Source organism: Hoplias malabaricus, chromosome X1, assembly GCF_029633855.1.
Source record: "Hoplias malabaricus isolate fHopMal1 chromosome X1, fHopMal1.hap1, whole genome shotgun sequence".
NCBI classification, from domain to species: domain Eukaryota; kingdom Metazoa; phylum Chordata; class Actinopteri; order Characiformes; family Erythrinidae; genus Hoplias; species Hoplias malabaricus.
The window spans coordinates 15834685-15858800 of NC_089818.1; the positions used below are offsets into that span (position 1 = coordinate 15834685).

The window sequence follows — 24116 nt, forward strand, 5'->3', positions numbered from 1 at the left end:
CAAAACACAGCCTACTATGGCTGTGTCTTCCCTTCTGTCTGGTGAGTGAAGACCAGGGGAAATTAATATTTCATTCCATCTCCACCATGAGGGGTAGAGGGGGATAGAAACACATCAATAAAAGATGAATTGCCAGCTTGTACGACAACAGCTCGGAAAGGCCAGTCCTCTGGGGTCAGCAACTGCCACCGGGGCACATATGGACCTCCACCAGGTCAGATTGGGGATAAGATTTCCACTGCAAATCACTGAATGATAAATGAGCCTCTTGGCCTCGAAGGTCAACGAGTCGGTGCTGAACTGGCCAAATGGATCAGGAACTTTAAATTTTCTCAGCTGTAAAGGTAAAATGATGTTTAAGCGTCTGCTTTGGTGGTGGGGAGGTAAATTAACGTCGTTTAACGAGATTCAAGAATGAACATGAAGGCTTTGAAGAAAAGAGGTCAATGACTGCAGAAAGCTGAATCAGGGAGATTCTCAGTGTATCATACAAGGCTCTAACGCCTCCTTGTGGTGGATCAGGACAGGACCTGAACTGATTGTCTATGACAATAATGAAATCAATCACAATATTAAAAGCAAACAAAATTAACATTACATTAGACATTTTCCAAAAATAATAATAAAACCCTGTAAATTAGCCACAACCAGTATTAACATTCTCCATTCATGGTGTCTATTGATTTTCCCCTATATGCAGTGGCTGTTAAAGCCTGAATTGTTCACTCAAAAATGCAAAAATCCAACAGAAACAATGAATGTGGCTGAATGCAAGGTTTACAAATTAGTAGCAGTCATTTATTGAAAAACAAAAATACAAAATCATACAAATAATCAGACTCTATTCTCCACCATGGAACATGAACAATTCAGTAAATGTCTCAATATTAAAACAGATTTTTTTCCAAAATTGAACCCTCCCACCGTTTTGTTGTGCCAGTAACAGTAATTTTCCCTCATTCCTTCATAATACCTCAAAACTCTGCTGTAACTGACACAAACACTTGTGACCAAACAGTGCACTCAGTTTTCCCAAAGTAAATTACATACGATTAATAATGGTTTTAAAAAAAAGCATGTACACGATCACAGATGGCCACAAGCTCTCCTTAAATATAAACTGTGCGAGTTGTTGCAACTCACTTTTTATCCTGCAACTATTAAAATTCTGACTGATGCTCCAGATGTGATGTAAACAGGTTTTAATCCCCCAAATGGAACCAATTTAAATTAGTCTAACCATGCAGTTACTCCCGCTACATTCCCTCTTTGCAGAATAAATGTTCACCCGTAACCCGAGTCTAGTAGCTGAGCTGGAAAAACAGGCCAAACCCCGAACTGAGGCCCAAAGATTTAAAGCATATCCATCACATCCGGCTAATTCACCAACTCTCAGCTCAGGCCCCTTTAAAGGGACTGTTAGTTCCTTCCTTTCTGTGTATTTTAGTGATGATTCCTTAATGCAACACTTGGTCTTGACATGACCAAACAGTTTAAGATTTTTTTTTTTTTTAAAACGCCATTAATATTTGTGAATAACACATAACCTCCCAAAATTGACATTGATCCCTGGTGAGTAAAAGGTCACTCTTCATTACAGTGAAATTAAAGAATAAATACAAAGGAGGAATGAAATTCAACAGAGTTCTTTGTTGTGTATCAACTACATTAATTAATTAAGTTAGTAGTTCTTTGACAGAGCAATATATTTATATATCCTCTTAACACAAGTATATGGCCAAAACATTCTCACAAATAAATACAATTTAGCAGACATTTCATTGTTTTAACGCATAATTCCAGTACAAAAGTTAACTGTCCATGTTTTCTGACTGACATGGCCCATCTACCACACTGCTGTACGTAGAAAACTGTTAAGCTTATGGGTTTTGCGGGTTGACTCATTCATGCATTTTACTGTGCTTTTTGAAAAGCGAATGCAGCTTCCGTTGACCATTCTGTGGGGGGAAAAAAAACATTACTTTTGTAGCTGGGACGATGACCACAGCGATATTCCCATTGATTAGTTTTCACTGCTAAGCAGGGGTCCTGAGTTAGGGTCTCTCAGTTGAGGTGCGTGTGTGTATGTGTGCGTATGTGTTAGTGTGCATGGCCGTGTGAGACCACCGTTCCCGCGAAGTCCTTTGTGGTTGGGTTTTGTTTCCTCAGACGTGTCAGTAATTAAGTAGGTGCTCACGTTCTGTTCCGGCGAATCTTTTCCTTGCAGCTATAACTTTGGCTTTATTCACCGAGGGGCCTGAGGGCGAGAGGACAGAGAGAGGTGTGTTTTAACTGTCAGAATAAAACTTGGCATTTCCAAAACCTGCTAAAAATATATAAACAAATAAATTGATACACAATCTGCTTCTGATGCTCTGTTTAAAGAATTGCTAGTCCATGTTACACACTCAGATACTGATAGTGGTGTATGGTGTCTGTTTAGATATTAGCTGCATATTCACTCTGTGGTCACACAAATAAACTAATGTAACAGCTCTAGTTGTACCTGCATAGCTAAGAAGAACAGGCAGAAAGATGAGGCCATGAGCTGCTCCCAGAAGCACAATGGCTAGATACATGCGGAAGTAGAAGACCTGGAAGATCTGGGACTTTGAGAGCGCCAAGATTAGGATCCCACCAAACTTAGTTAGTGTGATGCCACTGAAAACCTAAAACACAGGAGAGAAGTTAAAAAAACATAAATGTTAGATTTGCCAGGTGTTCATAAATTCAGTGTACATGATACATACAACCCTTTCTGTTTAACATAGAAATAGCAGAATTACAGGTTTCAAATAACTGAAGCAAGCTTCTTTATTATTTATTTATTTATTTATTAATTAATTAGTAAAAAAAGGGTCTTATTAATAACATTTCAAATATAGGGTTCTAAAATATGTTCGATACCAGATTTTTAAGCTCCAAGTGAAACTGGATTAAATTAAGTGAATCAGATAATCTTATTAGTTTTGTTTAATTTGAAATTTACAGTCAGCTCTAGGGGAGTGGTTACTTACAGAGCTGCCCATGTGCGCCAGAGCTTCCTCTGCTCTCTCCACCCGAGAGCTCTTTGTACTGATTGAGAATGCTCTCACAATGTGACTGCAGAACTCGACTGATATACCACAGCTCTAAAAACCAGAAAATACTTTTAAATACTTTGTAAAGCACTTAATTTGCCAGAACATTAAATAACCAGTTAACTGACACCATTAATATGGCTGATAAACTATAAGTATTAGACTTTTATATTACAAATTAGAAATTGTACTGTGTAAATAAAGTTTGTACACTAGAGGTTCACCCACAACTTTAATACATCCAATAGAGAAGAGTAAATTGAAGAAAATCTATGTATATTCTTTCAAGCACAATTGCAATGTAAAATATATGCATCTTTTAGCTTTACTGATAGCTGGCAAAACTAGCCACAACAGCGCTCAACTCACCATGACCAGGTTTACAAGTGACACAGCATTAAGGCTGATACCCCACAGCCACATGACTCCAAACATGTTGATCAAGATCATGGCGATGGTCAGCGAGACCAGCAAAGCTGACCACAGCTCGAAGCCCAAGAGCACTGTGCTGACCACAAAGATAGCAGCCAGAGATACTGAGAGGTTCAGGGCTGTGTCATAGGCGATGGTGAGATACTGCTCATAGAACACATAGAACACACTGCAAAGGCAGTGAGAAGGAGGGGAAACAAAGAAAGACAAGAGAGTGTAAGCAGAACAATAATCAGGCATGCCGATATTTAAAACAGCTTATTCACAGACAAATGTGTACATTTTATATATATCCATAGTTGTGAGTGAATGTGTGTGTTGCCCTGTGAAAGACTGGAACCCCCACCAGGGTGTATTCCTGCCTTGTGCCCAGTGATTCTGGGTAGACTCTGGACCCATCGTGACCCTGAACTGGATCAGTGATTGAATGAATGTTAAAACATTGATTATGTTGGCAAAATAAAATTTGTGTTGTACAAGTTCAGTACTTTAAATAATAATAATAATAAATAAATACTCAGTGGAAACGTACATGTGCTTGTTGTTTTTATAAACTTAAACTTTTCCCCACCCCAAATAGAGCAATGAAAGAGGAATGTTCTGTAACACTGCATAAAGAGGGGCGCATTTCTTTGCTTTGGGCAGCATTCAAAACACGTGCCTTGACTTGCGCAGTTTTTATGACTCCGTACAGAAACGGATCACGAGGGATGAACTAATTCTCAGGGTCTAAAAAGAGCATGAAATGTTTTGACTAGGACAAAATTGTACAAGAGAGACCATAGCTAAGGCCCAAAAATAGGCCAAAAAAGGAGGCAAACATGCTCCTTATGATCAGACCTCTGATAAACACACTCATTCTGGGCTGGAGTTTTGTTTATATGTTCATTTTCATGTTAAGTGTTATTACCTGTAAGGGAAGACATGGTAGGTTTTGTTCTCCAAGCCCATGGACACAGTGATGTTGTCGGCCAGTTCGCGAGCAATCTTCATGGCATTGATGCTGTCTGAAGAAGTCTTTAGGATGGTGTGGTAGCTCATGAAGTATGTAGCCCCCACGTTGGTGTTGTTGTCCTTAAGTACCACAGCAGTACTATATGCGGCATGACCTCTACGGAGGACAATAATATTATTAATTATCGGACTGAGAATCAGAAGTTTAAACACAGTCACACAGGTAGGTGTCACAGTCACAGCTCCAGGGGCCTGGAGGTCCATTATACACAGAGCTAATTTCAATATCTATTGATTGCATGCAGCAGGCTCATCAGTATTTTGCCAGCTATCTGCAAAGTTTGTCCAACCTAGCAACGGTTTCTATGGAGAAACATGGGCAATTCTTATAAACCAAGAATCAAGCAAAATTCTTACACACCCTTTTCCACAGTGTATGTTGGGGTTGTCAGACAAGAACATGGGAAGAAACCTCATAAAGTCTGTGCCATTAGGTCTCAGTTTTCCACTGGGAGTCACTGGCCTGCAGTGCACACAGGTCGGATCCACCACTGCAAAACAAACATGAAGATTAACCTGAAATGGAGACAAAGCAGTGTGCAAAAAAAAAGACTGATTTGGGGTTTAACTAAGGTAGAGAGTTGAGGGGTTCAGTACTCTCCACTCTTGTGATCCAATTTTCTTTCTGAATCATCAACAAACTTTCAAAGCAGCTAACAGCTGTCAAAACATATCAAACAATATTTAAAAACTGTTTTCAATTATTTTGGACATCCCTGGACTTAGATATCCAACTTAACATAGTTTATAGGTAAAGTGTAGGTTTCAATATCAAACTTAAGGGCCCCCACCCAAAAAAAAGGGAATAAAAAAAATTGAATAAAATCAAAATCCGATTTATTTCAGCTAAAGCATTCCTTTTAACTCAAAGGATTTAAAAACCCCAGAGAAAGGGGGACTGACTTCACAATGCCCCATATAGAGGTGGGTCAGTGACCTCTGGGAGTTGTGTGTGAAGAGCGTGTTGATTTTCTGGCTAATGTTTTACCTGAAGCATTACAGAAGGCTCCGGTATCGTTGTAGTACCGACAACAGGACGACTGAGGCTTTACCCAGTCAAAGTAGTCATCCAACCAGGAAGAGGGCGTGGTGCTGATCTTAGAACTGAAACAAACATTCAAATCCAGCAGTTATCACTTAACTGTAGTACCAATGAAAGCAGCTCCATCACCAGCACAACAGTCAGTGTACATGCGAAGACTGAAATACTTTCACATTATATAGTACAGTATATAGTTTTGCTGCTTTAATCTATGAATGGTATTTTTCAAAGAGAAAGGTTTCTTTCCCGAGTTTTAATATATACAAATAAACTGTATGAAAAAAAATAAAACATTTAAGTGTGTAATTTGACCAGGGGTGTTCCAAAGGGGGGGGGGGGGGGGGAGAAAAAAAGATGGCCGCTCTATAGGGGAACTGCTCAAATGAATACATGTATTGTAATTTAGTAACTGCTTTTAAATTAAAGCCAAAATATCAGCCCTGAGTAAATGTTTTTTTTGTTACTACAAAACAAAAAAAAGTTCAATTTTAGGTCTCAGAAATAAGGTTTAAAAGTACAATTTTAAAAGCAGTTTCTAAGCCACAGGCATTTCAACACCAGGGTGCATGAAGTTGCAGTTCACTTCTGTCTGAGGGTCACTCACTAGTTGCTCATGAGGGAGGCTGTGTAGATTTGCTGGACCAGAGAATTGTTGTTGCAGCCCACCCCTCCACACAGCTGGTTCTGTCCAGATGAAGTACGGTAATCATGTCCATCCTGCACCACAAAGTAGACCGGAGGCCCAGTGTGCAGGTACTCAGTCAGATTCCCAAAGTACTCCAAAACATAGGAGTCCTGAAAGAACCCGAACAACACAGAGCCTTAAATATGAGGACACACAAATGGATGGTTTCCTAAATAATATTTTCTACATATTCTAATGCATCAATAATGAGAACATTCTTTGAAAATATAATTCTTTCAACTCCTATAACTGATATTTAAGAAAAAAATCTGGATTTGAATATGAATAACTGATACAATCATAATAAACATGGTGAAAATATGGGCTTACGTCAGGCATGGAGAGTCTTTGGTCCAGTCCAATTTCTATTTTGTCAGTGACTGCAATGCTGAAAGACATCATCCCAACAAACACAGCAACCTTGGGGGAGGAAGAAAAAAAAAAAATAATGATAATAAATTATTTTTTTAATATGAAAGGCGATGCATTAAAGCTATCAATTTTCCCCTCATTGAGAGCTGTCCAATAATGCGCAAAACATAGCCAAATTATCAGGAATTACAATTTCTCATTTGGGGACGGCACGGTGGCGCAGTAGGTAGGTGTCACAGTCACAGCTCCAGGGACCTGGAGGTTGCGGGCTCAATTCCCGCTCCGGATGACTGTCTGTGAGGAATGGGTGTGTTCTCTCTGTGTCTGTGTGGGTTTCTTCCGGGGGCTCCGGTTTCCTCCCAAAAACACGTTGGTAGGTGGATTGGTGACTCAAAAGTGTCCGTAGGTGTGAGTGAATGTGTGTGTGTCTGTGTTGCCCTGTGAAGGACTGGCGCCCCCTCCAGGGTGTATTCCTGCCTTGTGCCCAATAATTCCAGGTAGGCTCTGGACCCACCGCGACCCTGAACTGGATAAGGGTTACAGATAATGAATGGATTTCTCATTTGAGGAAATGTTCCTGTAAATGTTCAGGGGTGTTCATCTGAAATATTTTGATACATCTTTATACAATGGACAATTATGGACATAAAAAGGCATACAGATCCTGATACTGAAAAGTTAACCCTCTACTTTTTAAATGCACATCTTGATGTCAAGCATTCCACATTGCCTCTGATGTACCAGCCTGTATTCCTATGACTGATTTGATTTTTTTGCCTTTGTTGATGATTACTTTTATAACTTTAAAACACAACTAATATGCATCAGGGGTATTAAATATGTTGTTTACACTGCGATACAGGAAATTAAAATATTAATACTAAACTCAAAGCCTTGCTGTTACCCGCTACATGAGACTTACCACAAGGGGGCGTACCCATTCCTTCAGAAGGGACGGCGCATAGACTTTCTTGAAGAAACGGAAGAGAACACCTTCAGTCTTTTGTTCCTGGCCCTCGGACAATTGAACACAGCACAGAATGTCCAGGCGGTTTCTCTGAATGGCAGAGGAGAGGGGAAGACGTTTCAGGTTACTCTCAATCGCGGTACATTAGGTCCAGGTGTGAATTCCGTGCAACAAATATCTGACACAAATCAAATAAATTCCTCAAAGACATCTTGATAAAAGAACAGTGTAAAATGTTTAAAGACTAAGCACCAGCTCTATGAAAGTGTCAAACAAATAAATACAATGGAATTTGAGTTCCTAACGTGTTTATTGATAGTCAGAAAACATGTTATTTCTTACTAATTCAAGGAATAAGTTTTAAAAGACCGTTGGAGCCTCTGTAACATGGAGGTCAACAGGGTAAGGACACTCACTTCGCCTGTTTTAGTTGGTGTTAGTTAACGTTAGCTTGACTCGCTAAACTCGGTGGCTCAGATTATACTCGGCTACGTAGCTGCATTACGGAGGTTTATAGTGTCGTGTGAGTTCGAGTTCGACTTCGATCACATTTACAAGAATAACGGTTCCTCTAAATTTGAGTTTAGTTTATTGCTCGGCTATTGTCATGAATAATGTTGGTTATTTAGCTAGATACTGTCATAACAGTCAGTCATAACGGTGTTTTACCGCGGCGTTGTTCAGCTGTTGTCCACCAGTGACGTCACGGTTGCGTTCAAGAATTTCCGTAGCGAGCTCGGGTTTTTCCGTCAATTTAATAAAATTGTCAGTTTTAAAGCAAATTAAGCTGCTATTTTCATTTTAATTAATACTTATATATGTCAGTAACTAAAATAATGTGAAATATTCATGGAGGTCCATTAAGTGGTGCTTAGCCTTTAACAGCATTCTTCTATGAAAAGCTTTTTAAAGCTGAGTAATTATTAAATATCTATACAAAATGGACACTATGAAAAACGTTTGTCTCACCTCATTTAACAATAGATTGGGAATCATTTTACTAGCGTGCCACAGGAATCAGAAAATATAGTGTTGTTTTTATAGCGCACAAAATAGTAATATTTATAGTTATGTAGCCAACACTCAAGCTTCAGTCCTGAAGGCTTACACACACATCCAAATAAAGATGTAATGACAACTACATAAATGAGGCCAATTTTTTTTTATGATGTCCGCACAAGAAAACATTTAGGGGATTGGTTTATTAAAAAAAAAAAAAAAAAAAAAAAAAAAAGTATATATCTCAGCATTTCCTTGCTGTCTTGACCCTCACCTCCTGCCTCTTAATGTCGAGACCAAGCAGAGAGACAAAACAGCTGATCTGCAACAAGAAATCAATGAAGACGGCCAAGGCAGCAAAGCATGAGAATGTCTTCACAGCTGGCATGTTAGACAGAGAACCTGCGGGGAGAAAATAAATAAATAGAGACATAGTCAGGTAGGAATCCAAAACAAGTAAATATTTGATGCTGAGGGACACCTGCAGATGCTCTGTTTTATGTTTCTGCAGTTAAAGAGAATACAGTTGCTGAAGATTCCTTGTTTCTTTTGACACAGCATTAGCACAATTTAATTTAAACCGAACTTTATGAAACTAGTGGCGATCAATTTTACAGAACTGTCTGGTCTCTGGAGGAACAAAGAACACTACAGAGGCCACAGGTTTCAGACAATTTTTTTCTGAGATATATTCTGCAAACCTAAAATGCCATTAATCCACTGATGGTTTATGTCTTTTTGTTCAGCTTAGAAATACATCTCTCACCCAAAAAGAAGGCCACAGTCTCAGAGATGGAAGAGAGGAACATGCTGGGAGCCACATCTCCAAGGATACGGCCTATTTGTTGGTGCAGCTCCTCATGTTGCATTCGTACATCTCTCTGTTTGCAGAAAGAGGAATAGAAATCACAGGTTACACGAGAGCGGTTTCCTTTATGCTGTCGTCATTACAGCCCGCAAGATTACGCTTATAAATGACCTGATTCATATTGACGCAAGTGAACAAATGAGAAGTTGCATTATTTCATTAATCCTGATTTATCCAATCAAAACACAGATGCAAACAATTCCACTGCTTGGTTTTTGTATGCATACTAGTGGTCGAGGGTATGTAAACAAATTATCTATACAGTTGTTGTAAACTTAGTCTTCTGGTGGTTTCAATATGAAGAGACGAGACCAGTCTGGATTTTACGCTGTTTTATGGCGCACTCCAAAAAGCAGCATTTTATCCAGACTAGTCTCCTCTCTTCATATTGAAACCGCCAGAAGACAAGTTTACAACAGCGGATTTAGGTGGTTTCTGATGGCTCTTCATGATGGTTTTCTTGCTGAGCAGTCTAAACCATCATGGACCAACCAGGAGCCATCAGAAACCAAGCAGGAACACCACAGTACTTTAAATTTCTGTTTGACAACTGCCACAGACTCACATTAACGAAAAAGCCATAGCATTATCTTATGCACTAGCTGTCATTTGCCCCAGGAAATACTTATAAAAACATTGTTTTCTTGTCTTTGATACTTAGTAGCTCCCAGCTGATAATAGCCACTGCCCAAGCTCAAATTATACAAACATTACTCATTACATATTAAAGCCCTTTAAAAGGTGTTAAAATTAGCTTTGACTTTTGTATATTTTTTATTGCCCATGTCTTTTATTTATCTAATAAATCAAAGTATATAAACACATGAAAAAATAAAATTATTAGCTTAAAATACTTGTGACATTTTTAACTGACACCGTCTACTCCAAAAAGTGAAGAGAAACTAGAAGGATGTGACTAACAACTACCCTTCTAATACCCATAAAGGCAGGCAAATCTTAAAAAAAAAAACCCACCCCACAGACTGCAGCATGCAATCTTTGGCCTTAAAATTGCAAAATGGCTATTATTTACAACACTGGGAACTTCGAGGAGAACTGTTATATTATTATTCTGGTTAAACAGCTACAGAGTCACTACATAGACCAGGTCACTTAAACATTTTTAAAAATACAAGCCACCAACTTGAAAGGTCTGCACAATGATGAAGATGTTGTCCACGCCTACGGCCAGCACGAGGAAGGGGATGACCTCGATGACGATGAGGGTGAGGGGAACACCAGCATAGCTGAAGATCCCTAAAGAGCTGGTCACTGAACTCAGAACAATCAGGATGCCTGCTATGCCCAGACTTATTTTGGAATCCACCTGGACACCACAAAAAAAAACAACTTATTATTTTGGCACTGCTAACAAAGTGAGTAATATTATATTTTTAAATATAGGCGCACCAGTAGTCTGCGGAAACTGTGGATGTGGCCCAGTGCCAGAGAGACGTAGACAAACATGATGACATAGCTAATGATGATGGTGGCAATGTCACTGTTGCTTTCACGATCAATCTCATCCTCGATGCTCCGTTCTGAGTTGAAGGAGATGGTAAGGTTAGGGTTGCTATAGTTCTTCATAAAGCTGATGAACCTGAGAACAGAGGATGAAGAGGGTAGAACAGAATCACAGCCATGAATGAAATTTTATGTCTGTGTTCTTACCACAGACCAAAGAGTTGTTAAGATTTAAATGGTCTGCTTTAATAATATATTATTTATAACTGAGAATAGTCTTAAATCTATAGAATTTAGAGCAAACCTCAGAAAGCAAGCAAAGAGAGGCTGTGTTACAGTTTTAATCTCTTTTATGGAACATGCACCGACACGCCTTAACCATGGAAAGTGGGAGGGTAGACACTGCCTTGCTTTGTAAGATATTACCTGAATTCAAGGGATATTAATGCACCCCTTGCATATATCTGGAATTTAACCAGTAACATTATGATAAAAGCCTGTATTTTAAAGTACTCACTCTTTCTCCCAAGCAAGGGCTTTACCCAACTTGTCAGTGTCATTGAGGTAGTTGTTGACAGGGAAGGTGATCACAAGGGCAGTGGCGTTTTGGTAGGCTTCGCCTAAAGTTAACAGATTGGTTAAGTAAACAGAAAATTAAAACATTTAAAAAAGACAGCTTAGTTCAGTTCAATCCCTTCAGGCAATCTCCCAAAGTGAATAAAAGATCAGCAACCTTAACTGACCTTCATAGCCTCCAAGGACCAGCCAGGGGAAAACTGGGCCTCCAAAAGTCCCCATACAAGGGTCATGGAATATATTCATATCATCAAGGGCTACAGGGAAACTAGACCAAACAAAGAAATACAGCAGAATGAGAATGGTAATGAATAGAGAGAGAGGAAAGGGAAAAAAAAGAAAAAAAAAAAAAGCAAACACATGATGCTTTGTTTTACTTCTACATTTGTCGTAACAAGACATGAAACCGTTCTTTTGTCTGTCACACAAAAGATATAAGGTCATGTTTATAAAGAGGAAAAGAAAAGGTATCTGAAACCGTAACAGTAGTCTATTATGAGACTGACATTACCAATAGGCCTATAGCAATATCACAGAAGAAAACTGAGAATATTTACCTTACACAGTACAAGAAGTGAGTGTGGTAATCAGCATATACCATGAAGTCATCTGCTAAAGAATGATTCAATACTTCATGGCTGTTCTGGAAGTAATTGAGCATGCTCAAAATGGTGCAGTTGTTGTTATAAGGAGCCAGAGGAGATGAACAGATGTCCTTCAATGTCACCTTCTGCCCTTTATAGTCTGCCTCTAGGTTCTCAATATCAGTCTGAAGATCCAGAATCTTAGATGGAGAAGTTCAGATATTAATGCTGGGGTAACAGTTTCTCTATCCTCTCATACTGTAAAGTTTTAGAAGAATATGGTGTCTTTTTTTTTAATTTAACATTAAACATGTACTATCTTCCTATCCTTTGTAAATAATCCAATGTAAATAAGCATAAACCTGTAAAACCATGCAGAATAATGTTAGTAATGTAGATTCCTCACCTGATGAAGTAAAGAAATGTTGAATATTGGTGCAAATAACATTTCTGATGTAGCGGTCACCAACTTAAACCTGTCTGTCCAGGGTGTGGTGATTATGAGCTGCTCCGTGCGAAAGAATGGGCCAAAATTCTGGTCAAAATAGTCCTTCTCCTGCCGAGCCTGGCTGCCGGGGGCTGACCACAGGTCTACAGGGTCTGTGGTGACCTTCATGTAGATGAGACCAGAGGAGCAGGCGACCACCAACAACACGCTGGACAGAATCACCAGCACAGGCTGCCGCACGCAGAATGAACCCCACATGCTGAACAGGAGACGGAGGGCATTCTCAAAACGCTCTCCCAGGGACTCACAACAGGTCGCCTGACCTGTAATTAAATTTTGATATTCCTAAATAAAGACATTGAAACTGTTTCAACTGCAATTATTCTTAGTGTTTCCTTTCTTGAAAACATCTACATTAGTTTCTTCCATTTTAAACATTTTGGGAAAAGTGTATAATTAAATATAAGCATATTCTTGCAGTTCTGAACACACCACTTCCTACTACCTTGCTTTGTTTTCATTCACAGTTTCACATCCAACTCGTGATGCTTGATTAGCACATTGGAGTATCACACTGAACTGTGTAACTACAGCAGCAAAAAAATTCATAGAAATAAGGAAATAAATAAAAATAAATACAGAAACATGAAAAGGAAGATCCCTTTAGAGAACTAGGGACAGTTTAACTTTCCCTCTCCGGTCATGTTTATGCACAGGGAATGAGAACTGTAATTTACCAGACATTTCTACAGAATCGTCATTCAGCGACAGGGGCTGGTTGCTGTCTTGAATGGGTCCATATTCTGAGGTGATGGCCCGCTTTCTGAAAGAAAGGGGTGAAGAGTGGGTAGAAGAAAAAAAATCATAATAAAACCATTTTTACACTGATTTACTGATATTGTAGAAACATAATGCAATTATAACCCTTTAAAGAGCAATGAACTTTTACCAAAAACTTAGTCGTTAAGGTTCCAAATACAAATTTGATCTACAATGATGAAACTTTAGGGGTACATATGAATTCTGGACAGATACTCGTAGAAAGGGATAACCACAATCAACTGAAATCCTATGACTTTTGAAAAATGCTGGGGGAAACCAGATGAATTCTCAGATTCTATGGTTTAATCAGTACCCTACTTTAAAAACACCAACAGGATTAAGTGAAATACTGTTATTAGTTTAGTGGTTATTACACTCAAGAAAAGTGACAAATCTCATTATGCCCAACTGTGTTTTATAGAAATTCTTCAACTATCCTGAAGTGGTGTGATCATAAATCATAGTTCTTACTTATAGCACCATGCTCCAAGCAGAGCTGTGATGAAGATGAAGAGAAAGCCCATGTAGGAGATCCACATTATAACACTCATGGCGTCCAGGCCCATGATGATCCAGGGAGGCGGAATAGGAGGAGGAACAGGTTTAGGACCACAGGCTTCACTGCAGTCCTGGCACGAGCAAGGACCTGAGCCATCATCCAAAGACTCTGTGCAACCAAATGTCTGATTATTCATTGGGATCATGCCTGGAGTGCCTGGAAAAACACATCAGAAAAGAAAAACAAGTAGTTAAGACGATTTCTCCATATTCCATCAATTTCTTTGCATTACATGTTTTTTTCCAATATCATTTGTCATAATGCATTTTCCACAAGAAATTTCCCACTTTTCTTTATCTCTTATATCACTGTGCCTTTAAGACATTTGATAAATTTTTGATAAATGCAAAGATAGTAGGCTGAAACTCTCGTCATAATTTCAGTGGCAGAATAAGTCGTGTATATATGTAAAGATAAATAAGTTGATATTTGGAATGTCACAAAAACAAATGAATTCAAAACGTGCTGTTTTTGCAGCTTTGTTTCCCACATATTGGCTACTTGAACAGTACGTGTAGTACATTGAGTAATACTTCATTTTTCCATTTCAATTTCCTATTAATATGTACACCCCTGCCTCCCTTGTTCTCACTAAACTAAAAAGTGACTCAAAGCTGGGTTAGTCCTAACCACAGAGTCAGTTTGAGAAAACGTTTGAAATGCAGACACCTGAAACTCACAAGCTGGCATTCCAGAACAGTACCATGCTGAGTTCTTGTTCACACCACTACTTTTATCATGTCACCATAGTCAAGCATTAAGATGTGTCTGATCAGTTAGATGAAAAACAGGGCGTACAAAACGTGTACCTGAAAATACAGGGTCAATGGAAAAGGGGATCTGGCCGTTTTCAATGTTAAACATGTATTCAATCCAGCCATTGGGGGAGCATTGACTGACTTCTTTCCCACACAGTATATCAAGTGCCTTCTGACTGCTGGAGGGAGCCTGCACATCTTTGCAGGAATTGAACATAGCTGTAGAAAAACAAAAATACCAACAAACAGCAAATAAATAAGCAACTGTTGTTTACATATGAAGCACCAGGGCACATGTACAATGTTATTTGATACAACCAACTTGCAAACATTGTGCATATACAGTGGAACCTCTACTTACGAACGCCTATACTAACGAACTTTCCAAGATACGAACCAGGCATTTGAATATTTTTTGCCTCCACCAGCGAAGCTTTTAAGATTAGCAAATTGTAGCTTTAGCAATTTAGCATTGGTGTAAATAGCAGACATCGAAATTCGTGCTAAGTTAAGCCGTATCTACGCTTCGTCTCCCCACATTCACCGCCTACTCTCCGTTATTCCACCCACCCCCCGTCATACAGCCAGTGCCTGTGTTACTCCTCCAGCCAGTTGTCACGTCTTCAAGGTAGCGATGTGTAACCACTTAAAACTTTATTTCTTTTTTTATTACTGTTACCACTGTATTTCTTTTTTATTTTTAGTAACGCTACATGTATTTTTTTTTACTAATTTGAGAGTGTTGCAAACATATCAGTGCAAAAAGAGAGACTTTCGGGGTGGGGGCTGGAACGCATTAATTGCTTTTCCATTATTTTAAATGAGGAAAATTGACTCGAGAAGCGAACTTTTCTACTTATGAAACGGTTCACGGAACGGATCAAGTTCGTAGGTAGAGGTTCCACTGTATTTTGAAACAATACATTTGAAAACTAATTAGAAGATGATTAAATTTTAAAATGTTAAATATTTCATTAAAATACATTCCCAATAATAAACTGTTGTGTAATTTTAACTCATGAACTGAGTGTTTCTTTATCATTTATCACTAATTTGACCAATTCTACTGTAAATGAGGAAAAAGTATTTATTTGCACAAGAACCAAGTCAGTTTATTTTAGCTTTTCCCAGTGAAGCTTTTCCTACTCCATTTGCTGGTCACTTACAGTTGGCAAATGTCTGGTTGATGTAGTAAGTCAGCCTATGCACATTGCTGCTGTTATGGCCGGGATAAGGGGTGATTTCTGTGACGTTGAGGAACAAGCTCTGATGAGGGCTGCAGGTGAGCTCGCAGAACAGTGTAATAAAGTTGAAGAAACATGCTGGGCACCTGAATTGGATCAACAAAGACCTTTAGCAAAAGGCTAATATAGCTATTTCTAAAAAAACTGACAGCTCAGTTAAAAATGATATGGGTCCAAGCTTGGACACATGACTTTAGTGAATGGCTATAGGTTTACGGTTTGACAAGGGACAACAGGACAAAAATTCAAATCTAAACAACACTATCTGCAATATCATTGTCTGATACCAGCACAAGTTGTGCTCTGATCAGCTTCCTAGGAAAGCATTTCTGAAGTGCTTCAATTAAGGTTTGGAAATAGGCCATGATATTCAAATCTGTCTAACCCTCAACATTCTTACAAGAAAAAAAAAATCATCATCATCATCACTGTGTGAGTGACTGCTATTTCAGGATGTTTGTTACAGTTTTGATTCTCCTTCTTGATATCTCTAACATAAAGAGTAGACAAAGAGGTGGCCATACCTAGACAGATACTGCAGAGGAATCTGGATGCTGTGTTTTAATGTTTTTAGTTGCTGGGTGTCACAGCAGACACTCTGGCTACCATAAACCAAACCTGGACAGAGCTCCTGAACACACGCACAAAACCCATCAACGTCAGTTACAAAATAAAACAGAATTAAACTATTGAGACATTGATTTGTTGGAATGCATTTTTTAAATTCTCACAAGATCAACAAATAGGGCTAGTATTCATGTATGAAATAATATGATCCGTTCGTAGGATTCATTTTTAATATATGAGTAGGATGCAACATGTCTTGTTCTTTAAATGTAATATCAATGCATAACAGTCTCCAGAAGCCACTCTGGAGTTGTTGTGGTTTTAAGTTTGGGGTCAATGTCTTGCTGAAACATCAAGTGTTTCTTTACTAGTGAGAATACATTGTGCTGTCCCTGTACAACTCTACCTGTAGAAACCTGGTATAACTGTGTGGGCAATGACTTGTCAGTAATTTCCAATTAATCAGTGTGCGTCCATTTACAACACTGAACATAAAGGCTATCATTTACTGAGTTATCTTTGGGCATCGAGTGAGTGTGTAATGACACAGTGCTGATTAATTATTAACACCACTGGGAATCTACCTCTCACTTCTTTCAGGAAATCAGAAATTGTCTGACCAAGTTAAAGTGTAATAGTGTCAAAGGAATGCACTGAGATATATATATATATATATATATATAAAAATGACAAACTTACATTTAAGAGTTCCTGTCCCTCCTCAGCTAAAGGTTTGGGAGGGCCTGTGTAGTAACAGTTATAAGGCCTATCTGGTATCTTGGAATTGCCGCACTCTCCATACCAGATACAATGCTGTGCCTGGGCCTGGGGAGGTAACAAAATTATGATAAGTTACAGTCATTTAAATCTATTAATGCTTTATGGCTATTGGCATGTCTTAAATTAAACATTTTTTATTCACATTTTATACAAACATAGAATTAGAATCACTTTATCGGCCACACAGAGAGCAGCCCTAGCCATGGCGGCTGGGGAGCGGCTGGACATCCGTTCTCTGGCTCCATTCAGTATCTTTGACATGAGCAATGACAAGAAGTTATTGTTCCAAGTTCTCGGGAGGTCTCAATACAATAAAATTCCCTCATTCGAAAACCTACTGCTATTTCAGCACCAAATGATCCAACTACTGTGATTGTAGAAGACGTTTGACTGAAGTTTAAAACAGAAGTGACTACAAATACTGGGCAGTGTTTACATATTCTAGAGAGCACAACATTTCTACAAAAGGCATTTGTCTTTTGTGTGTACAGCTGCATGACATGAGATTAACATCAGTGGTAAAAATATCCTACATAACTTCCTTAAAAGACGGCAAGAGTTTTCATTTCCTCATTTACATTTTAATATAAACAACAAATGAAATTACATTTATACAGCTTTGGTTACTTTAGAGTTCTCCTTTTCTGTCACTTGAGTGTGTTGTAAATAGTTCAAAGTTTAAGAAGGATTATTCACCTTCTACAGCATGTGTTTTCCAGTTCACGTCCAAAGAATACCATATCATTTTAAATGGTACTTTAACTTTTATAAATATATGTATACACAGCTGCAAAATATTGGAAGGAGAGTGTGTTTCTAAAAAAACAAAAAATAAATAATAATAAAATAATTGATATTATGTCGCTAATAGTGTCGCAGTCACACAGCTCCAGGGGCCTGGAGGTTGTGGGTTTGATTCCCGCTCCGGGTGACTCCTCACACTCCTGTAAGGAGTTGGTGTGTTCTCCCCGTGTCTGCGTGGGTTTCCTCCGGGTGCTCCGGTTTCCTCCCACAGTCCAAAAACACACGTTGGTAGGTGGATTGGTGACTCAAAAGTGTCCGTAGGTGTGAGTGAATGTGTGTGTGTCTGTGTTGCCCTGTGAAGGACTGGCGCCCCCTCCAGGGTGTATTCCTGCCAATGATTCCAGGTAGGCTCTGGACCCACCACGACCCTGAACTGGATAAGGGTTTCAGATAATGAATGAATGAATCTTTCAAAATGCAATACTCCCTTAGGATAATTAATACATGTCCATCTTACACTTAAAACACTCAGGTGCATAATGACACAGGATGCTCACAGTTGTACTTTGTGTTTTAAGGAATAATTCACATTAAAACAAGTTTAAACTGTTTCCTACTGACGCCATATACAGGAGATTGGTCAATATATGATACCCGGAATCATTGGGTGCAAGGCAGGAACACACCCTGGAGGGGGGCGCCTATGGACATTTGAGTCGCCAATCCACCTACCAATGTGTGTTTTTGGACCGTGGGGCAAAGAGAGAGGGGAGAGAAAAAAAAACCTAAAAAAAAAAAAACAGCATCTGGAGGAAACCCATGCAAACACTGGGAGAACTCCAACTCCTCACAGTCACTCGGAGCCTACATCCCAAGATTTTTTTCTTTCCCGGTATTAGCACTGGGCTTGTTCAGGCAGCATCTGACCTCTAGGGTATTTTAGACTTTAACCCATTTGCACTAGGTAGAATACGAACTGACTGAACGTAAACATTTATAAAGACTGTATAAGAGTCTGCTAAACGTTGTAAACTTGAAAACCATACACGATGAACATCCCTGACACGTTGTCTAGAAGAACACATAAGTACATTGTTCCATCTTTCAGCGATAAATGTGTGCAATGCACTAGTTACCAATGCCATTGGCCTAATATACCACCCAGTAGAGTGAAAGCCCCTCTGGTTGTTGAACTTTATGCCAGAAACAGTGTGGATAGGCTTTTTACTTCTTTGGCCCAGAGAACCTTACCACCAACTAATTCCATAAACAAAACTTACAAGGAACATAAAAGCCACACTGTGCACTTCATGGTGAGCGTTCATGGGATTTTACTTACATTACCAAACCACTGAGGCCTGTCCATGTGATTCCCATTTTGAAAGGGAAACTGATGATTCAGACTCGGCATGTGACGAGCAAATCCGGTGCTCAAAAGGGGAACGACACTTCTGCAGCAGTAGGGCAAATGAGGGTGCATTGAATCAAATGTTTTCCCTTATTAGATCAGGCATTTGCATTGGAATTGGAGTAGGCTGCACTCCATGGCCCTTTCATCAGTCTCATGACTTGAAGTTCCAAAACAAACTCTGTGCCACTATGGTTCTACAGCGTGTACCAGCTTTAGAAAGGAAGAGTCAGCATTTCCTATTGGGTGTCCGTTATCTACACACAGTCCGGACAAGCTAGGAGTGTAAATCTAGGCTCAGCCAAGTCCAGTTCTTTAGAAATTTTAAATTAAAAACTTGATGCCAATTCTATTTAACCCAGTTCAGTTATTTTGGCTTTTACTGAACAGGACGGCTCATGATACATGCTGCTGGGTCATGAGATGAGAAGATGTGACGCTTCCGAAGCCCATCTGAGCTGACTCAACGTTACCAGACGCTGGAACTTTGCTAAGCTTTGCATGATCTAAGCCTGAGCGTGTGATCGAGAGCTGAGACATAACATCTGAAAAAAGAAAAAAAAAAAAAAAAAAAGAGGCTCTGCTGAATCAGCTTCCCCCTCATTTCACGCTGCAGCAAGAGAAAAGCCTTGTTTACAAATCTGGATGGACAAAGTGTCCAGTTAATTTTGTTTTATTTATAACAAAGGACAAATTACTAGCAACTGAATATTTATTAAATTATTAAAGACAGCTGGAGTTTTCAAATTCTAAAAAGGAACAAGTGAAAAACATCAGAAAGTGAGAATTAATGTTTTATTCCAAATCCATAAAATCTGCCTGTGTGTCTTTAACAGACAAGAAAAGGAGTAGTAAAACAGAAACTACACTTCTGACATGTCTTGCAAGACAACAAGGGTCTAAGCAAACATCAGTAACCCAAACCACATCAGGGCTTGCACAATATTGCACATTTGGTGGACATGAAGTCCAGACAAGTTAATGCCATGTGCGTGGTGTGGTTGTGTCTGAGTGTCTGATTAATTGAAAAGAACTACAGGCAGTTCTCTGTATGTCTTAATTAGAATTAGAGCCAGTCGCAAACTAAAACTCAAGGCAACTGTAAAAGTGCAGCTCTTGGTCTTAGGAATTTTCACTCATCAATATGGCGATTACAAAATAGCCTAAAAACAAATGACCTTTCAGCACAATTAATTTGCAAACACAGCCCATGAGGTGAGCTCTCAAATCAATAACATTTGAACAAGCTCACTGGTCAGCAGACTGTGTACAGAGTCCAAACCGCTAACTCTGCTTCTGAACTCTAAACTATTTCATGCAATATAAAATGATCAGCACATCCTCCTTATCAGCTGATGTGCAGTGGATCCATTCTTCCCATAATTCAACGTTACTTTCTGCTGAAAACAATTAAACACTGAGTAAGACACTAGTGAGTGAAGCAGTCATCACCAGGAGGGGTGGTGTGTAAACACTGCCAATGATAACTCAACATTTACAGCTGAACAATGATTCATTTTGATTCCTTGAGTGTAAAAATAACAGAACAATCCGACATCCATTCCCAAGTGTTTACTCTGTTCAGGTAAAGTCTGGACTAAATGGCAAGTCTTAGTAAGACAAAAAGTCATAATTTCCAGTGTGAATAATGGGTTTTCAGGCTAAGGATTCGGCACAGGTAGATAAGTTGATCCTAAAAAGACAAGTGACCTAACCGCCTCAGGACGAGGTGAAAAGTAGAAAAACTGCTCCACCCAGATCTGCTACCAATTTGAGTCATGAAGGGCTTGTCCATAAGAGCAGAGGAAATTCGTAATAACCCACACTACAAACCTCAATACATTAGTAGTAATATGGATTAGGTCAATGCTATAAAAAGCTCTTTATTGCAGAAACCTTTAAACGCTCTTGTTTGTGGGTCAATAAGTAGTTAATAGCCTAATAACGTTATTAAAGCTTATGTGTGCCTTATTAAAGCTTGTTACAAAACTAACACATCAATAAACAAAACAAAACAACAAAAAAGATGCAGGCATTGTAATTTCAGACGATATTAAAGCCATAACCATGGCAATAAAATTATTTAGTTCAAGTTCACCCGTTTGTTTTTTGGAATTCTCAATTCCACCTTAAAATGGTGAATCTAACATTAGGCCCTATTCGGCGCCAGAATGTTACTGATGCAGCATTTAAGGTGGACCTGAAAATTCGAAGAACATGTTGGCGAATAAAGATGCTCGTTGCTTTTTATTTAAAGTAACGTGTCAGATTCTATTTGGCAATATATTTATACACGTAAACGTCTTGTTTTATGTCTTTATACTAGCATTTATCAAGCTACCTTGGTGTTAACCTTACTAATGGGATTAATTCCACTAACGTCAACATTATCTACTTTCGGCACTTTAAGCTAACAAGAGCGCACATTTTGGGGACTCCACTAAGCACAAACCACTTTAAATACCTAAAACGAGATCCTGGGATGCAGACAAAACTGTAGCAACATATATAAACAGATATAAACTCTATATAAACAGCCTTCATATTTCAGTAGCTATCTCCATAACGCATCGATGTTGCTTTGGCCGGCAAGACAAGTGCCAAACAAGTTGCCTAACTTGTTTTTGTCAAAACCTAACTAGTCAAAGGTTGTTTTAAAATGTCGGGTTAACAATGACAGCACTTACCCGTCGTGTCTGTGAAAAGAAAATAATAAAAACAATTGGAAGAGCCAACAAGCCGAAGCTGAGGCTCTTTCTCCTGGAAAGAGGCATATTTGCGTGAGAGACAGTGAGAGAAACTCGAGATGTACCACTCGGTCTTATTTCGAATTAAGAACATCCAGATAAGGGCTGTAGTCCAAATCCATCAAGAGCTTCTACATAGTGTGATTTATAAATCATAAATCTGCCTTCATATTTTCTCTGAATGTCACACAGCGAGCACATGGCTAACTTTTAAAATAATTTCGGCTTTCTATTTTACATATAATGCACTACTTGAGTGTAGAACTCGCATTTTATTAGCACTATATAGGGAACAGGGCATTTGAAACGCAGCCGAAGTCTTCTTCGGCATATAATCAAGAAATGAATGTATCACAGCGTCACCTGCCGCCTGTACTTAGTAATTAGAACGTGACACCAGGTAATTTATTATTATCCTAGGATTTTTAACTAGGATAGTCCATTAAATTAAAACATACCAACATTAAAAGTAAATTTGGTCGGTAATTGTTAAGATTTGGACAATGGTTAACCGTTAATGAAACTGTTATCAAAAATAGATGCACAATATCAATGTACGTAGATGTCTAATAATTTTAAAAGCCACCAGAGCTTATGCAAACTGATGTTTAGGCTAATAAACGGCACAATGTGTAAGTAAACCTATTTTAATATTTTAAAGTTATATATATATATATATATTTGATGTATATTAAAGGTATCCATGTTAGCTATTATATGAACATTTTAAATGTATACTTCCCCAGTGCATCATTTATCTAGCATCACTGTAAAACAAGCCAACAACAAATTCATGTGTTAAAACTCTATGTTTTGCTAAAAGAAAGTCAGATTTCATAGCTTCAGTTTCAAACTAATAACTCTGTTGCCATGGAGCTGTCCATTTTAGGGGCGTGGCTCCGTTGTTGTTTTCAGACGGCGTGGCAACAACACCGTTACTGTGAGCAGACCACAACAGCTCAAAATAAAACAGCGCCATCGTGTGATCAGACTTTAACATTGAAAGGAAAACAGTTTTGTTTTTTATAAAAAAAAAAACAAGGGTGAAAATTAAAAAAAATATTGGAATAAAAGGACCATAAATCTTCTATAAACATATCTATTTACCTTTAAACTCATACAGTGCATAAAATGTAAAAAATTCCCTTCGATAATATCATTTTCCAATTAAATTTCATGTGTGTCCATCTTTCCACTTCAGGGAACACATTCAACCCTGTGGGTTTGAAAGGACATGGAGCTGTTGAGTGGAACTTAACAAGAAAAGGAAACAGATTATTTCCTTTAATCCTTGCTCTGGGTCGCTGTGAGGAGTGTGGTGTGTTCTCCATGTGTCCGTGTGGGTTTTGTCTGGTGGCTCTGGTTTCACCCACAGTGCAGTAACACTGGTAGGTGGTAGGTGAATTGGCTTTTGTGTAATGATCTGTTCCATGTGCTGTTCTCTCACACTGTTATTAGCTCTTTCGTCACAGGAAGTGACATAAATGTAAGGGTGGTCTCTGAATTTTTCACAGTACTGTCTTTAAGAAACACATCAGCACCTGTGAGTCTGTCCAGAACTGGCTAGCTCATAATTTACCGAAACATGTGCTTGTTTTGGACGTGGACCTTCCATAAAACATGACTAACTTCATTCTGTGAAATGTTTTGACTGTTTTGTTCACACATCTGGAGTTTAACCCAGAGCTTCCTTCTGCTCTGGAAACGAAGGCTTATGCAGGACTGCAGCTGATTTCCTGGCAGATTTACGTTGTGTTAATATCAGCTTAACGGCTGCTGAGAGGATACAGTCACACTGGACTCTTCAGATGAGTTTATTGCTTTTGGGGGAAAAAAATGACCACTCAGTTTGACTAGATTAACCCTGATTAGAGTCCCAGACACGACTCTTCAGGTTGCTTTCCCAGAGTTCCAGAGTAAGCATCACAAAATAATTTTCAATTCATTCTGATTTAA

General features: G+C 38.8%; 1 protein-coding gene across 1 annotated transcript; it reads right to left on the minus strand.

Annotated features, from left to right (window-relative positions):
• Window positions 1-769: 769 nt before the first annotated feature.
• On the minus strand, window positions 770-22192 carry LOC136676015 (NPC intracellular cholesterol transporter 1-like). The gene is made up of 25 exons (XM_066652864.1): window positions 22101-22192; window positions 17181-17306; window positions 16439-16545; window positions 15837-16000; window positions 14722-14889; window positions 13825-14068; window positions 13269-13354; window positions 12490-12854; window positions 12057-12283; window positions 11667-11767; window positions 11441-11543; window positions 10870-11059; window positions 10604-10786; window positions 9358-9472; window positions 8866-8993; window positions 7548-7682; window positions 6584-6673; window positions 6173-6363; window positions 5515-5630; window positions 4888-5017; window positions 4423-4623; window positions 3450-3681; window positions 3018-3131; window positions 2507-2669; window positions 770-2257 (listed from the first exon to the last, which is right to left on the minus strand). The coding sequence occupies exons 1-25, from the start codon at window positions 22185-22187 to the stop codon at window positions 2175-2177; spliced, it is 3849 nt and encodes a 1282-aa protein (XP_066508961.1). The 5' UTR covers window positions 22188-22192; the 3' UTR covers window positions 770-2174.
• Window positions 22193-24116: the final 1924 nt, after the last annotated feature.

Bases quoted from the DNA above. Each gene is read 5' to 3' on its own strand.
- LOC136676015 (XM_066652864.1), bottom strand. From the start codon at position 22,187: ATGCCTCTTTCCAGGAGAAAGAGCCTCAGCTTCGGCTTGTTGGCTCTT. The intron at 14,890-15,836 runs GTAAGTGACCAG...GTTTTTCTACAG, and splicing joins CAACCAGACATTTGCCAACT to CTATGTTCAATTCCTGCAAA. The intron at 6,364-6,583 runs GTAAGCCCATAT...GGGTTCTTTCAG, and splicing joins AAAGACTCTCCATGCCTGAC to GACTCCTATGTTTTGGAGTA.